The sequence below is a fragment of the Schistocerca cancellata genome, chromosome 1 (assembly GCF_023864275.1).
Source record: "Schistocerca cancellata isolate TAMUIC-IGC-003103 chromosome 1, iqSchCanc2.1, whole genome shotgun sequence".
Classification (NCBI taxonomy): Eukaryota; Metazoa; Arthropoda; class Insecta; order Orthoptera; family Acrididae; genus Schistocerca; species Schistocerca cancellata.
In genome coordinates this window covers 174,426,618-174,445,216 of record NC_064626.1, presented here as the reverse complement: position 1 = coordinate 174,445,216, position 18,599 = coordinate 174,426,618, and the positions used below count along the sequence as shown (strand labels likewise).

Sequence of the window (18,599 nt, the reverse complement as noted above, 5' to 3'; positions counted from 1 at the left end):
CTGCTGCACCACCTAATTCACCTCTTTCATAAAAATTTCGTCATCATATTCCTTAGCCATTTATTTGAATGGGGCTTCTTTGCAATTGTTTCTGTTGGTGGTGTTCCTGCAACGCATTGTTGCTATTGCTGTCATTCTGATTAAACATCTTTACCAGCAATGCAATGTCTTTCTTCTCAATAGCCAAGGCATTTTGTACGGAAATCATCAGCCTTTTTACCCTTTACACCAATAGTCACTTTGCAAAAGATCTCAACACTAGTTAGGAAGTGACCAACATCAAGCTGATGTTAAAACAGGAAACATTTCACGTTATAACTGCTTAGAGTGCCATATTTTAACCTGGTGGGAAAAGTGGAACTATTATTTTTTTCGGCTACTCTGTGAGCGCACCAACTAAATAACATACCTAAGATGTTTCAGCATCCAGCGATGTATACAGCCTCTACTGCGCCCCTTGGAATACCGCCAGTTTAATTATAACCACTCGATACACAAAGAGTATTCTGGAGGTATGTGCAAACCCTTTCTGCCCTATTCCTGAATTTCCACTAGAACTGCACCTACTCTGTAACCACTAGCATCAGTTCTTGGTTCCAGGATTTTTGACAATGCCAGTACCTCCTTAAATATACGTGAAGATCTTTCTTGCACCTCATTCCAAGAAAATTAGCTGATTCCTTGCAGGAGTTCTTATTATGGGTATGCATTATGACTGAAATATTTTATGAAACGTCTATAAGGAGAGCACTTTTTGAGGAACCCTTTGCATCCTGAATATGTAGAAGAGTTGGAAAATCTATTATGACTTTACTTTTTCTGCATCAGGCTTGAGCCTTTTTCCATTAACTATATAAAACCATCTTACTTATTTCTTGGTCAGTGAAGAAGCACTTTCTCTCTTCAGACAAAGTTTTGTATGATGGACTCAATTCAGCACAGCTGCCAGGCACATTAGATGCTCTTCAAATGTCTTTGAGAGAACAATAATCCCATTCAGATAGCAAAAATAGATTGTCCATTTAAGACATCAAAGTAGGTTGTCCATCATGCATTCATATATGGCTGGAGCACTGCACAGACCAAGTGGTGTAACTTTGAACTCATATAGACCATGGTTCTTCATGAAAGCAATCTTTTTTCCCAGTCAGCCTTATGAACTTCGCCATTAAATTCTAGTCTCCATCTTGTGAACTTCGTTCTGCCAGTACAGTCTCCACATTCATAGCAGTGAAATACCTCATGGCATTCAGACAGTCCTAGGTGTCATCAATTCATAACAATTCATAACATCAATTTTGTTCAACTCCCAGTAATAAACACAGAAATACCAATTGGCACCTTTCTTTTTCTCAAGGACCATTTGGGAGGACTGAGGACTCCCTGACAGCTGAATGATGCATTCATATGAGGTGTGATTGGAAAGTTTTAAGAATGGGCTTGTAATTGTACAGTGGCGGTTCTCAGATGCTACTGTGATGCATCTCCTTCAAAATAATACCCTTCTGACTGAACATACTGACTCCAAAGGTGTTCCACTTTTGGAAACATTCCTGGAAATTTTTTTCCTGTAATATGTTAAGGACACACTCCGTATTTGGCTGTATGACTTCAATCAACTCAAATCGCTTCCCTTTCAGTGAAAATTTCAGTTTAGGAAACAGGTAGAAGTCCGCAGGGGTCAAATCAAGGGAATATGGCGGTTGTGGAAGCACAGAAATTTTGAATTTGTTCGAAAATTCAACAATGGAGCACGCACAATGAGCTGGAGCATTGTCATGGTGTAGCACCCAACTCCTGTTGTTCCACAATGCAGGCCTTCTCTTCTGCACTTTTCATGCAAATGCTCCAGGACACATTTGTAGTATTCCTGGTTAATTGTCTGTCCTCCAGGGGTAAATTCATGATGCACGATACCTGTAATAAAAAAAACTTCAAGTGCAAAGACTGCACTTTGCTTTCAGGGTCATATCCATATACCCACAATTCATCACATGTAATTACCCTATTTAACAAATTGGGTCATTTTTAGTCTAATTATTCAGTTCTTGGCACACTTCAAGTCCATATTGTCTCTGGTCACTTGACAACACTTTTGGAATGAATTTTGCGGACACATGACGCTTGTTCAGATCTTCAGTTAAAATGGACTGAACTGCATAGAAACTTAAATTAAGTTCATCAGCCATCTGCCTAATTGTAAGTCTATGATCAGAGCGCATTAAGTCATGAACTTCCACAACATTTTCATTCATTTTTGAGGTGGAGGGACGGCCGGGCGGTGGTTCGTCTTCAAATGATTTGCGGCCGTTTTAAATCTGTTGAACCAGACAAAAACATTTGACTGGCTCATACAATTATCTCCAAAAGCTGTTCTTAATAGTTTGTAAGTCTCAGAAGCTGATTTACTGGTTTTAAAACAAAATTTCACACAAACTCGTTGCTCCATTTTTATGTCCATTTTCACACAGACAGAATCCGGCCACAAGCCCTAACAGACCCACACTCAACCAGCTGCCACAATGAGCTGAATAAAGGAAACGCAGTTTCCTGTCAGAGGGCATTCAAGGACAAGGTAATGACCCACTCTGCTCCCTCCGTGTACCTGCCCGCCAAACCAGTAAGCAGTAGCGGATCCATTCTTAAAACTTTCCAATCGCACCTTGTATGAGTTGTCCACACTTCATGGCAGTTGGTGACCTAGAGTTCTGCTTGTCCATTTGTGATGAGTAGAGCGCGGATTTTAGGTAAAAACCTATTTTGTTCCTGAGTTCCTATTTGCATAAAAATTTGTGCTTATGTGTTTCATGACTACTTACACGTAATAGCGTTAATTCTATAGGACCTAAAACAGCCTATTTCGACATTAGTGCCTATTTTTGCCTGTTTCGGCTTTAATATCTTAAAAAGTGCCTATTTCATCATATAAGACAGTAGCTCCAAGTTTTTCCACACTATACGACACATGGAAAAAAATATTTTCTGCCCAGCGAGGTGGCTAGTTGATATGCGCTCATGCTTCGTATTTGCCCAACACTTCAGTCTTTTTTTATTTTTTTATATCGCTATCCCTGTTAATACCAAATACTCTTTATAGGTATTTTATTATTCATATGTAAAAAATAGATCACGGATCTTTAGGTTAAAACCTATTTTTTTTTCCTAAGCTCCAATTTGCGTATAAGTTGGTACTTATGCGTTTCATGACTAACTGAACTGAATACCGTTAGTTCTATAGGACCTAAAATTGTGTATTTTGACGTTGACGCCTAATTTTGCCTATTTCGGCATCAAAATCCTAAAAAGTACATATTTCGTTAATCTGGCATAGAGCTCTCGTGTTTTCAAAGATTAGAAAAAGGAAGTAAACTTAGGGCTTTACGTCTCGTCGAAGGCGAAGGTCGTTAGAGAATGTTTACAATTTCTTTGCTTGCCTTACTACCAACAACACTCGGCACGGTTGAATGGTCATCCATCCAAGCACGCGCCGTGCGCGACAGTGTTTAATTTCGGTGAGCGAATGGGAACCGGTCAAAGATTTGAGTTACACATTAGAATCGAACGTGTGAATACTAAATGTTTTATTTGAAAATATTTCATTCGTAGGATTCTGGCCAGCTGTGTATTTTTGTAAAGAAACGGTATCATAGGCCTTAAGCTGAGCACGGATTAAAACATCACAATGTTAATCGTAGACGCCCTCTATAGCTAAATTACTGCCCTTCGCGCATTTTCTCACTGCTGTCTAGAGGCAGTCCTATCAAACTACTCTGTTTCGAGAAGGGTATTGTAAGTGAATTTTCCGGTTCGAAAAATAATTTGCCAGTAGTGAGATGTTTTCATCTGAAGCACCGGTAGATTCCATTCGCTTGTTCAGAAGGGACGGCCATGTGTCAGGTGCCATATGTCCAGCAATGAGTACGGTACTTCCCCTACCGCTCCCATGCACCGCAGTAAAAGGGAAAAAAAACAGGTCATCGTTCACTTTTTCCCAGCGAAAACAAATGAGTACATTGTGTAGCGACCGACGTATTAACTGACGTTCTAAGTGCAAAATAAATTCTAGTTTCTGTGTGAGAATACTATGCCATGCCGAAAACAGCTAGTTCAAAGTCTTCTCATATAAGGCAGTGGCTGCAAGATTTTCCGCATTATACAACAGATGGGAAAATTATTTTCTGCCAAGCATGCAACAAGGTTAGTTGTTTTTCTTAGACTTCTTATTTTCCTGTCACTTAGGATTCTTTTTTATCGCTATCCTTTAGTAATACGAAATACTCTTGATATGCGATTCTAAACTGCATTTCCCTTTTCTCTCGTATTAGGTTTCGAGTGTTAAGAAATCTCACTTAACTCAGCATGCAGATGGAATCTCACATAAAGCTAATGTTGAACGAAAGTCAAAATTGAAGCAAACTCTTTTAACCAAAAATCTGGTGAATCCTTCAGGGGGGGGGGGGGGGAGGGGGGGGGATGATGTTCTGCAGTGATTTGTGTCATGCACTTGTTGCAGCAAACATCCCCTTTTGGAAACTAGAAAACCCTATTTTCAGAGGTTTTCTTGAGAAGTACTGCCATTAGTCTATTCCTGCAGAGTCAACTTTACGTAAGAATTATGTGAAGTCAGCTTACAATGCTGCATTGCACAGAATCCGAGAAGATTTTGGAGAATCATGTATATGGATTTCTGTGGATGAAACTACTGACAGTCGTGGCCGTTACATTGCAAACCTGATTATTGGCAAGCTAGATCCAGATGCTCCATCCAGGGCTCATTTGATTTACTCAAAACAGCTTGCAAAAACTAACCAACAAACAATACCACAGTTTGTGAACAATGGGCTTAAGGTGCTATACCCAAACAGAAATGATGAGAATGAGATGCTTCTGGCCGTCACTGATGCTGCTGCATATATGATAGCACCGTTTCAACTATTAAAAGTATTCTACCCATTGATGCTGCACGTAACTTGTGTAGTGCATAGGATCAACCACATAGCAGAGCAAGTAAGGCTACAATTTCCTAAAGTAAATAAAGTAATATCTATGGTGGAGAAAATTTTTGTTAAGGCACCATCAAGAATACAGGCATTCAAAGAACAGCTTCCAGATGTCCCATTGCCGCCAGAGCCTGTTGTCACCCGCTGGGGCACGTGGCTGATAGCAGCAGAATACTATAGTATGCATCTCTCAGCTGTCCAGAAGGTGGTTGAAAATATACCAGAGGATGCTGCATCTGCATCTGTAACTGCAGCAATCGAGTTACTCAAAGATACTTCTTTAAAACGGGACTTATCTTACATTAGGGCCCACTACACATTTATGGCAAGAATAATTTCACAATTAGAAGGCTCAGGGAGACCTATCTACGACAATATTTCTTTGCTTGAAGAAGTCAAAATGAAAACTAATGAAGTGCCAGGTGAAGTAGGGAAAAAAGTACGGGCAAAAATGCAAACGGTTTTGTACAAGAACACTGGCCTGAAGCAGTTGTGTGCAGCTGCCGACATACTTAGTGGAAAATCCAGCACTCATGACTGCAGCATTCCTGTCCAACATGTGCCGAAAATGAAGTACGCTCCTGTCACATCTGTTGATGTAGAACGTTCTTTTTCAGCATATAAATTGATTCTGACTGACAAGTGCCACTGTTTTTCACTAGAAAACCTAGAAAAGATTTTGGTTATTTATTGTGAAGCCAACTATGATCAGAATATGTGAAACTACGAATGTATTAATTAAACCATTGCCACATCTTTTTTACGGAGATCTTTATCTTGCAGTAACTCAAAAATATTTGGACTTACGTTCAACATAAATGTTGTAGATTGCTGTGCTCTGTAACTGTGTAAATATTAATTCTCCTTGTTTTAATGACTAATAAGATGTCCATACTGTCAACACTGTGTATTTTAATTTATTTTTATTTTCTCTGCTTCATTTTTATTAGAGCCTATTTTAGGTTTTATATAGCCTAAATGAACTACTGAAGGAGCCTATTTTAGGTGCCTAAAACACATTTTTTTACGACCTAAAAATCCGTGGTCTAGTGATGAGTATGATTGCTGGCACGTAGATTTCTTTTGTGAAGCTGGATACTATACCTCGTGCTAGTGTTGCCAAATGTTTCTTAATCCCTGGTGTGAAATTTGACTCGGCATCTATCTTCTCTTCATTGTTCTCAAACCACTGCTGGGAATGCCATCCTAAATGTAGATGTTGGCAGTATGTATCATCCCATTTGTTTCATTTAGCAACAAGCTTGAATCTTTCAGCCATTTTGTTGTATCCGGGCCAACATCTCTTGAAAACACTTCTGGATACATGCTTTGCATCTAACTCGCTGACACTTTTGTACAGGTTGTTCATAATTGAAGTTCTAGTTTCAAAAAGCTGTAGGAAGAGAACCACTGCCCAGAATGATGTCAAATACAAACCTCATATTATTGACCTATTGATGCAAGCAGATGAAACACTTTGGGGGGGGGGGGGGGGGGGGGGGGGGGGAGAGATTTATCAATAGGTGACACTGTAAGTGTCTTAATGTAAAAGGGGTTGGCTGCAAATGACAGATGAATTGCCATATGACAGCTATTGAATGAGTTGCACCTTACACCATCCATATGTTCAATGTGTATGATCACACAAGTTCAGCAGTGAACAGTTGTGGCACTATTATAGCTCGCGTCATATTGAAAGGGAGCCCTATTTTCAGCCGTTCTGCGCATCCCCCACCATTAACTGCTAGTAGCTAATAAGATTCATTGTCTCTTCAAGCAACTAGCTGCGAGTTACAAACTGGACTGGGAGAATCTCTCTCCCACGTGCTGTGCTGTTGCCATATTTTGCAACAATGCAGTTTCATTCACAGAGCGGCCAAATTATTCATTCAGATGTCGATGTTACTTTCTTGTAGCAGTACAACTGTGAATGTGTATCTGTAAACGTTTTAGTGTGATTTGCAAATGAAAATGTCACGTGATGGCAATAAATGTGAAGTTCCTCACAAGCAACTTAAATTGCTTGCCTATGAAGTATCGTCCAAGTCATGCAACTGGTTTCATGATTTCCTGTCAGGATGATCGCTGTATGTAGTACTTGTCAGAAAATCACCGAGTAAAACAGAAGTGCAGAAGTGATAGAAGTGATATCTTGTGTTTGCAAGCAAATGTTCCTGATCTAATAAACGATTTAGAAGACAATCTGAGCAGCCCACTTAGACTGTTTGCAGATGATACTGTGATTTACTATCTTATAAAATCATCAGAGATTGAAACAAATTAGAAAACGACTTAGAGAAGATACCTGTATTGTGAGAAAAGAGGAAATTGACTCTAAATAATGAAAACTCTGAGGTCATCCGCATGATTACTAAAAGGAATCTGCTAAATTCGGTTTACAGAATAAAACACGCAATTCTAAAAGCCGTAAATTCAACGAGACACTTCAGGATTACAATTACAAATGACTTAAAATACAACTATCACATGGGTAATGTTCTGTGGAAAGCAAACCAAAGACTGTGATTTGTTGGTAGAACAGTTAGAAAATACAACACCTCCTCTAAAGAGACTACTTACACTATGCTTTTCTGCCTTCTTCTGGAGTATTGCTGTCAGCTGTGGGATCCACTACAGATTGAATTGATCAAAAAAGTTCAAAGAAGGGCAGCTCATTTCGTATTTTCACAAAATAGAGGAGAGACTGCCATGGATATGATACGTGAATTGGGGTGGCAATCATCAAAACAATGGTATTTCTCGTTGTGTCAGGATTTTCTCATGAAATTTCAGTTGCCAACTTTCTCGTCAGTGTGTGAAAATAATTTGTTGGCATCCATCTATATATAGGGGGGAATGTTCATCGTAATAAAATAAGAGAAATTAGAGTTCGCAAGGAAAGATAAAAGTGTTGGTGTTTCCTGTGTGCTGTTCGAGAGGGGAATGGTAGAGAAATAGCTTGAAGGTGGTTCTATGAACGCTCTGTTAGGCACTTAATTGTGAAGTGCAGAGTCATAATGTAGATGTAGATGCTTCACAAACAGTCGAGGAGGTTTTGTCCCGCATTTATATCTCCTTCAAATATGAATCTGAAATCGATACTTCTATTTTTGACATTTTCAAGACTCAAGAACGAACTGCAGCAGCACATGTCAGGAAGAGAAATGTACAGATAATAGTAAACAAAAGTGTCGGAGCTGTAGAAAACTCAGGAAATTTTGTTTTCGTGTCAACTGAAAATCATCAAAATCACAAGAAACCTCTAACATAAATAGATGGTTTTGACATTGATATTTTAAAGTGCTCCATCTTTGAAATGTGTAAGAAGGGAATACCCAACATCACAGTAACTTGTTACAATTATGCCTGACCAAGCTGGCTTCATTTTTCAGTGTATAGACTTTTAAAATACATTGGTTTCAAATAAGTTAAGAAGACACTTTTTAATTGAAAGAAGTGACATAGAAGCAGCTCGAAGCTCATCCATTATAAAGATGCACAATACAAAAGGAGGAGGTAGTTCTACAGTGTATTATTGTTGTTGTGGTCTTCAGTCCAGAGACTGGTTTGATGCAGCTCTCCATGCTACTCTATCCTGTGCAAGCTTCATCATGTCCCAGTACCTACTGCAACCCACGTCCTTCTGAATCTGTTTAGTGTATTCATTTCTTGGTCCCCCTCTACGATTTTTACCCTCCGTGCTGCCCTCCAATACTAAATTGGTGATCCCTTGATGCCTCAGAATATCCCCTACCAACCAATCAGAAACAACTTCCTGACAATTAAATCTATACTAGATGTTAACAAATTTCTCTTCTTCAGAAACACTTTCCTTGCCATTGCCAGTCTACATTTTATATCCTCTCTACTTCGACCATCATCAGTTATTTTGCTCCCAAAATAGCAAAATTCCTTTACTACATTAAGTGTCTCATTTCCTAATCTAATTCCCTCAGCATCACCCGACTTAATTCGACTACAATCCATTATCCTCGTTTTGCTTTTGTTGATGTTCATCTTATATCCTCCTTTCAAGACACTGTCCATTTTGTTCAACTGCTCTTTCAAGTCCTTTGCTGTCTCTGACAGAATTACAATGTCATCGGCAAACCTCAAAGTTTTTAGTTCTTCTCCATGGACTTTAATACCTACTCTGAATTTTTCTTTTGTTTTCTTTACTGCTTGCTCAATATGCAGATTGAATAACATCGAGGAGAGGCTACAACCCTGTCTCACTCCCTTCCCAACCACTGCTTTGCTTTCATGCCCCTCAACTCTTATAACTGCCATCTGGTTTCTGTACAAACTTTAAATAGCCTTTCGCTCCCTGTATTTTACCCCTGCCACCTTTAGAATTTGAAAGAGAGTATTCCAGTCAACATTGTCAAAAGCTTTCTCTACGTCTACAAATACTAGAAATGTAGGTTTGCCTTTCCTTAATCTATTTTCTAAAATAAGTCGTAAGGTCAGTATTGCCTCAAGTGTTCCAATATTTCTATGGAACCCAAACTGATCTTCCCCGAGGTCAGCTTCTACTAGTTTTTCCAATCGTCTGTAAAGAATTCGCGTTAGTATTTTGCAGCTATGACTTATTAAACTGATAGTTCGGTAATTTTCACGTTTGTCAACACCTACTTTCTTTGGGATTGGAATTATTATATTCTTCTTGAAGTCTGAGGGTATTTCGCCTGTCTCATACATCTTGCTCACCAGATGGTAGAGTTTTGTCAAAACTGGCTCTCCCAAGGCCGTCAGTAGTTCTAATGGAATGTTGTCTACTCCCGAGACCTTGTTTCGACTCAGGACTTTCAGTGCTCTGTCAAACTCTTCACGCAGTATCATATCTCCCATTTCATCTTCATCTACATCCTCTTCCATTTCCATAATATTGTCCTCAAGTACATCGGCCTTGTATAGACCCTGAATAGAATATGTAGCCTGTGAAGTATTCAGACAATAATGTTCAACACATTGCCCAAGGAGAAGTTATGCTTTTCCCAGCCTGTTGTATTACTTGAGAGAATGTGGGTGGATAAATTCATCAAAAACTCTGATATTTGAACACATAGACCCCTGTTATTTTCATGTCACAAATTGGAAAATGCCTTAAAATGAAAGGGAGGGTCACATGTCAAGATATCGATGGTTTTCGACATTATCAGTCCGCATTCCGTTGAGTTATTCACTGAAGATGGTTAATTGTTTGCTTGTTCAATGGATCATAAAGTCTTCTCCCACTGTAACATCGAACGAGTTTAAACTAACACGTAATGCCTGTTGACACTGAAAAATATAATATACTGAAAATTTTTACGATTGTCTTTTGCACTAGTGTTTGCTATCACTAACTCTTTTTTCTGCATTGTGATTTACACTGAACAGCAGTGAAACAAACCAACATACACTCATTATACACATTTAAAAAATTATACAGAATAGAAGCAGTTGTCAAACAAATATAATGATTTCGGTGTGAGTCTGAAGTTTATTTTATTACGTATTACATTTTTACTTATAATACAGTCCAAATTGCAATAAATGGCAATTATTTTCGATGATCTTGTCATTAGACAATCCTCATTTTGAGAAAAATTGTACTTGATGGCTTCACAAAGCTGAATCATCTGTTCTCATCTTCCAATGTCACACAGACAATTGTTGTGGACCAGCGGACACAATATCAAGACTGAAAAGTAAGAAGCAAGATTTCTCTCATGTAGACGAATGATCGAAATCGGTTTTAAAATGTATTATTCCCTCATAGATTTGTATGTATAATATGTACCAAAGGCAAATGAACATGACTATTGACCGCAGCAACACAGTTTGGTAACATGGACTTCGTTTACCCACTCTCTGACGCCATGCATGCACAAACCTCATCCCCTCCATGCCTCCCTATTGCTCCGCATCTATGCGCGCGGAAGCGCCATCTTACGTGAACCAGGCTTTAGTTAGGTAATCCCATCCACCACTGCAAGGTCGTACCACAACAGATTGGGAAAAATCAGTTTTTAATTGTTGTGATGTCAAAAACCGCATACAAAGCAAAATGATACTGGTTTTTTATGGTCCTGAGGGTAAAAAAAATGCTTAAAAAGCAAAATGACATTGCTTTTTAAGTATCCCATGGCCAAAACCCATATAAAATGCAAAATGACTCTGTCATGAAACTGGCACAAGACATGTTCAATATGCTGTCCATTGTAAAAGCCACAAGTTTAAATAGATAAACAACATCTTTTTAAACAAACTGGAGTTTCTCGGGGTTCGCTGCGCAGTGCATGCCTTCAATTCAGCTACATTCATAACTGGAGCACTGAATGTAGTATCTTTCAGATAACACCATAGCCAGAAGTCTCACAGATGAAGATCAGGTGATCCAGCTGACCAGGCGATAGGAAAATGGCAGCTGATAATTCTAGTGTTTCTGGAATGTCTCTGCAGCAGCTGCTTCAATATCTATAGAATGCGCAAAGGAAGGCCATGTTGCATAAAAATGATTCTACCCACACATCCACACTGTTGAAGAGTTAGAATGGTGTTGGCATGCAAAAGACTCTCAAGGCATTTACTAGTGACTGTACAGGTAACTGGACACGCAGGACTCTTCTCCTCAAAAAGCACAGCCCTACAGTACATGATTCTATCAACCTGAACCACACAGTCATCTTTGCAGGATGAGGTAGTACAAAAAAAGCCAAATGTTTGTTTTGCTGCCGGATCAGCAGGAAGCAACTCCTGAACATGAGTAATTCTATATGGATAGCAATGCAGGCTGTTTTGAAGGATTTTATGCACTTTGCTCACAGACATGTCCAGCATTAGGGCAATTCCCCCTGCACTGTAGGTTTGCACACCACCACTTGAGCCCTCTTGCAATACTGTGGCCACATCTTTGACAGATGGTGGATCAACTGCTGTCGTGTGTCTGCCACATTGAATTTCAAAAGAACCTGCCATTCTGAACTTTGTAATCATTTACTCCAGACCTATAGCGGACACCAGACCAGGGTCTTTTTTCATATCCTTGCTGTAGGGCTACTGATGCTCTGTCACTGTTCTTATAAAACAGCTTTACCAGCAGTGCACAATCCCTTGTGGAGACAGTCGTGTTGGGTATCTCTGACACAAACCGAGGAACAGCTGTGTGCTGCACTATCTGTTGCCCCCCGTTCAGAATTTAGTGAGCAGCCCCTTCTGTTTAACGTGTCATCTATCTGCAAGTGTATCCCACTTCAAACTTTCTGTGTGTAGCATTATTGAATTCATGGCAGTGTCAGTATAGTTGTCAATCTCAGTGTCAGTGTCTGAGACGCCCAGCATCTCCACCTTACTATGTCATTTAGAATTGAGTGTCAGTTACAGTAAAAAGTTCGTAAACAAGAACGAATACTTCACGCTGACAGCATCTTTATTGAGAGAACACAAAAGTGCATACAGAGCTGTACTGTGTGCCTCAGCAGTCTGTGCTCCTGTTTGTAGAAATATAGAATATTCTGTTAAATTCCAATATTCCATGATTAAATAGGTCCCAAAACACTCCCAAAATACAAATTGTATGAGGCAGGAATCGAACTGGTGGTATGCATTTCATGAGCCAACAGTTGCCAAGGGAAAAATCTGTTAGCGCACACGTTCTGTTATATCAATAGTGTCACATACAATTTTTTTTTTATTTATTTATTTATTTATTTATTTATTTTATTTTATTTTATTTATTTTTTTTTTTTTTTTGCAAATTGGTGAAAATAATTAGTGCATCAACATGCCTCTTTAGAAAATAGCCACTTTTTTTTTTTAAGCGGTGTAACAAGTGAGAAAATGCTGAAAGGGTACTGATTGTTAATTCCCTTGTGTTTAGATGTAAAACACTATGAAACTGAAATTAAAATTTCAATAGAGTAGTATGAAAAGCCGAATAGCAGAAAATTAATGTCAACTTATTGGCACTTTAAACTAGTATTAAGTTTTATAATGAGCATTGTCCGTAAGCAAATAGGTTACTCTGTGGTTTCCAAGTGTTTCTTGACATTTTTAAAAATTTTTTTAATACTGTTCTGACAGTGCTAGGGTGTGTCAAAAGTAAATATGTTTGATTCATATTTCCACTAGTTATATTTTCTTCTTCAAGGCACTTACTTTCTCTTGTCAGCTTATTATTGTATTCCTGTGACATTATAAAACCCCTAATGATTAACCAGAAGAAAAACTGAAATTATGCCCTATGGGGCATGGTACCAGCAAAATCAAATGTCCTATAGTGATTTTAGTGCAAATTATGAAACTCACAATGCACTAATTTCTATACATTTTACTCACCCTCCTCTCTCACGGTATTTGTAAAAATGTAGAACAAGGACCGGAAATTCATTTCCACAAGGACTTATCTTGTGAAATACATGTTCACAAGTCCTTATACTTCACAAGGTTGAGGTTACTTTGCAGTGTTGTCTTTCTCATTTAGGCTAAAACATTGAAGGGCATAGAAAATAAATGAAAACTGGTATCGCAATGGAATGAAATTTCATTCTCATATTCATTGTAAAGCACACCCACATATTTCACATAATATCCAGAAATTTTTGTTGTACATTTTAAGTGATATTCGTTTGCAGCACTGTAATAACTTGTGCCATATACGTGATTTAATGTTGCAGGTGTCTGCTGAAAATGCTAGATCAGTTACAACAAAGTGAGAGTTGCCCTTTACGGCTACAGGCCCAGACATGGCTACTTCATTCATTGGTTCGTGGTGATGTTGCTCGCTTAATAGATCCTCTTCTGCTGATGCTATTGGATCCAGCCACAGCTCGTGTTAGTGTACTGCATGTCAGTGTCAAAGAGCGTGACCGTCCACAGAACCTGTCGTCTACTGATGTGCCTCGAGTTTATGCCATAAGCTCCATTGATGGCCACATTATCTATCATGTGTCAAGTACTTGTGCTCCCAGACATGGTGATGCTTTTGCAAGAAGAGTTTATACAATGACAACACTGGCAGCTGGTGGTAATGGAAAATGCCACATCACAGACAAAGATTCTTGCATGAAACTTCCAGATGTGTTGCAAGCACCGTCTCCCTCTAGCTGTCGAAATATATCATTATTTGTGAATCCATTTGCTGCATCTGCTAGCAGCAATACAAACTCAAATGATTCTGCTACTGAGGAAGACTCTACTGCTACTTCACACAGTAAAACACCTGAGGCATCAAGTTACCCTGGTGAATTGCCTAGGTTTGGTCGCTCTTGGAAGTTAAGAAGTGGGCGGGGGAGAAATAAATTGGCTGCTTTTGGCAATGCTTCCACAATTGCAATTCACAAAAAGAGCAAGAGTGCTGAATTTCTACAGTCTGACATACTGCCAAATGGAACTTACAGGAAACTTGGCAGTGGGAGCCAAACTAGTCTCAGTTGTGGAGACGAAGAAGAAAATTCTTCTGATAGTAATTTATCAGAAAGTTGTGAGGATAGCACTGGTGTTATTAGAAGATGGTCACTTGGAGAGGATGTACTAGCCGACTTTGATGATTCAGTTGCCGAAAATAGCTGTCTTGAAATGGGGAAGGAAGTAACAACCAGCAAGGAGATAGTTGAACAAATATTGTATGAGGTATTGGATAAAGTTGTCAGCAGTTTTGAAGAAAAAGATCAGGTATGATATATAGTGTTTCTCTAAAGATTTAGCATACTATGATTGCAGAGTCTTTAGTTATCTATTTTATGCATCCATTTCAGTAAAAATGTGATAGCATGAAGTGTGCAACAGAAGAAACTTTGTTCACAATATGAATGAGACCTAAAATATAAAACAATTCTAATTTTAATAACACCACAGAGAGATAATTGGACCACTTGTGTCAACACACATATAAGCTCCTAACTCCCACCTGTCTCTAATGACCTCAACATTGTAGTAATAGATGTGATCAGTGCCCCACATTTGCTGTTAATTAAAGTTTATTACATGTAATGATTACAGTAGACTTGCACTTGAGTGTAACATTTGCAAACCGATAATAAATGGAGTAGATGCACAAGCTATAGGAATGTAACTAGTGTTCATTACAATAATTTATTTTCGCAAAATGTGATACTGAACCTTGGCTAGTGAATGTCAGTTACCGTTTACAAAACAGTTATTTTTGTTGTGTCCTTGTGATAAAAAGAAGGAATACAAAATAAGGTCATGATATTGATTAAATCTTCCAGAATCACTTTGCAGCATTTTTTTATTGTTACTGTGAGACCAATAGAGGATTGACATTGGCATGTGAACAATGATGGGAACACTAAAGTGCATGTCATTGCCATTTAATGACCGATGTGTTGCAGGCATGGTTGTTGTGCAGAGTCCATGGTGCACCTTGGAGGAAAGCAGTCTGTGTAGGTGGTAGTGGGATGTGCGTTTCCACTGTGGCCTAGGGCTGTGCGTGAATAGACATCTACCAGCTATGACTCGAACAAGGAGTCATAGCACTTGGAACCCAAGTACTGAGTGACCATTCCAAAGCTGTTCTGAAGTGCATTGAAGTCTCATTCCTTGAACAAGCTCTCTTTTAACCTCCTGCAGAACTTTGTATGGTTGTGTTCGTACCCCGTATTGGCCAGCTCAGGTTCTTAACAAATTGAATTATTTTACAATGAGTTACACAGTTCTTCTGTATGTGTGAAGAAAGTTTTTTTCTGATAGTACCCAATGTTTATTGTTTTAATTTCTCCAACATCTCCATTTGAAGTGTCCATTTGTCAGCTCTGTCGTTGAGAAGTGTCTTTATTCTGCATCTGCCTCTGGTCCCAATTGGGACATAAAATACATAAAATAGAGCCGTGGAAGGGGGGGGGGGGGGGTCGGGGGTCGGGATTTGATTGGAGTCTTTCTCTGTCGCCGATTCCAATCTTCAGATAGTTAGGCCCCTGCACCTGAGGTTGCCTGGGTGTCTCATCTGTCTCATTCATTACAATGCTAAAGATCATTAAAAACTGACCTTCCTTTTCCTTAAATTGTTCTACACTCTCAGTTGCTTGTTGTGGAGAATAATTTCTACACATTTCTCCAATTATTGTATGCCCAGTTATAGGCAGTATTAACTAGTTGTGTTGAACAGATAAAATTCAAACTAAGGCAAAAATAAAAAAACTTGTATTACATTTGTGATTTGTTTCTATTTACAAGTTTAAAGTATTTGGCCTTGGTCTTTAATGTTGGTCTTGTAGAATAAAATTTAGTATCAGAATTATCTCTTATTTCTTTACCAGAAGTACAATTCCCAGTGCAAGTGTACAAGGCTTGCTAAATAAAGTACTTGATTTCTTGTGCTGTTTAGGTAGTCAAAACCTGTTTTGAAACTCCAGGAAAGTTGCACAAGAGTTTTTTGATGTACCATAAAAGATAAATTTGGGGGTAACTGCAAATCTTTCAGCGAGATGAAATTGCATTTATTTTCATACATATAATGACCCTTAGACATGTAGATTCCTTCCTTGCAGTGAGAGATATTTCAGTTATTTACATAATTCTTTATAGAGATATTTCAGATTTACATAATTCTTTATATCAATGAGATACGCTAAGTCTGCTGCCCATTTGCCATCACTTAGTGCTATGCTTCTCAGTTCATTTCCAAAAATAGGGTGATTTTCTACCAAACTGCAGAGAAGCACTAAGAACTTTGTGTTTACTAATCCACCATACAGCACGTCATGTTAGCCTACAATGAATATGTTTTCATCAACTTTACTCCTCACTTCAAAAATGTGATAACTGTAGGTTATACATTCTGTGCATCTCCCATAGTTTTCCTCAATTACCTGCATTTCTGAGTCAGCACCTCACTGAAGTTAAGTCTGTTACATCTGTGCTCCCATTAAATGTTAGTGAATAAGCAACAAAATTGTGACCCCTTTGCGTCGTGTTTTTCCAGTTATATGCCTATTTGTGAATCCTGTGAGAAACAGTTTACTTGGAAAAGTGAACTCGCTCAAATTATCTTACTGCTTCTCATGTTGAGCCCTCAGTGATGGCGCACATATAGCTTTTGAGCAGGTTACTGAAAGAGATCTGAGTGCTAATTGTCTCAGTGGTATGTATTTCATTGTTATCTGGTAGCAATGCTGCATTGGATGCATGTTTGTCAAAGTAAGTGATCTAAAAATTACTTCCGTGAAACTCTTCTGATATTTAGAGTTTATTCCTGAAAAAAAAAAAAGGTAGACTATTTGTGTATGAATGCTCTGTGCTTCAAATTTACATCTTGTTACACTTTGCTCTTGATATTGGCACACAAAGCACCATTCCAATTTTCCAGTGAACAAAAACTATTCTTCACAATAAAGTGATATTGGTAATAGGCTACTCATGGTAATTTCCCTTGCTCTTTTTCACATTCACTACAAAGTAGAAGACTGTTAATGGCAAGAATCATTACTACTCAATGTGCTCAGGCCACAAGGTCACATGTTATATATTAAGCTACCTAGTGGGCAATTTATCAGGTGCATCTGACCAGCAGGTCACCTCAGAAGCTCACAGATGCCCATGCTCTGCTGGATGGAGTTCACAAAGCCTGCTCCAGATATTCTTTTCCCTCTTCAGATGTTGATAACTAGCATAGAACTGGAGCAAAATTAAGATAATTGTCACTGTTGATCATTTGGACATACTATAAGAGCCAGTCAGATGAAAACAAGAGACACAATGTAATGGACATTGTATGGGCATGGTGATGCAGGTAGGTGTGTGTATAGATGTGTCATCTGTTGGGAGCCAGAAAGGAACAGAGTGAACATTCACCACTGTGCAGTTTGTCTGTTGCTCGTGCTTGACATGAGGGCAATGAGTTGTGTGTGTATCTGACTTAACTATGCAGGCTGGGAAAGAGGAACAGCAATGTGTAGTGCAGTGGAATGAGTGTCAGGAAGTGAAATTCAGTAACTTCCTGCCCAAATGTCTGCTATATATGGTGAATGTAGTATGTCACACGCACGTGTGATTGCTTGAAATAAATGATATCCAGGAGATCAGGTGTCATTGAAAGACAGCAGTCAGCCAGGACAGGCTTGTTAATGTCATTACCCCTTCTGTCATTGCTGCGGTGAATGCTGCTGTCAGAACTTAACAATGGTGGACAATGGAAGGCATTTGAATCGTGCTGAGCACCACGTCTTCATGACAGTCCTGGAAAATCTAAGCCAAGTAGATTCTCCACAGTCTGATGGAGGAGCAGAAGTTGAACAGAATGTCAACGTCACTGCAGCACCTGGAGTGGTATCAAAATGGAGAATATCATTTCCTGCCCCATGTTTTCATGGGAGATGGAACATGGTATTATCATGTTGAGCTGGAGACCAAGTGTCAGAGCCAAAAATGGAAGGACATTGATTTACCCCCACCAAAAAAATTCAAAGCCGTGAATGTCAGCTGTGGGAAAGTCCTGACGACCTTTTTCTTCTACTGCTAGGGCCCACTGCGCATTGACTTTCTGGACCACAGAACCACAATTAACCCACAGCAGTAGGCGAACACTTTGCAAAATTTGAAGTGCACCATCAGGTCCAAATGCCCTGGAATGTTGATGGACAGCAGCATTCTGTTATA

At 38.9% G+C, this 18,599-nt stretch overlaps 1 protein-coding gene across 1 annotated transcript in view; it reads left to right on the top strand.

Annotated features, from left to right (window-relative positions):
- The window catches only part of LOC126160489 (protein dopey-1 homolog), a 328,138-nt gene that overhangs the window by 109,923 nt on the left and 199,616 nt on the right, over window positions 1-18,599 (top strand). Inside the window, exon 13 of the mRNA XM_049916952.1 lies at window positions 13,661-14,657. Within this exon, the coding sequence (XP_049772909.1) occupies window positions 13,661-14,657 (997 nt within the window). The remainder of the gene's footprint in view (window positions 1-13,660; window positions 14,658-18,599) is intronic.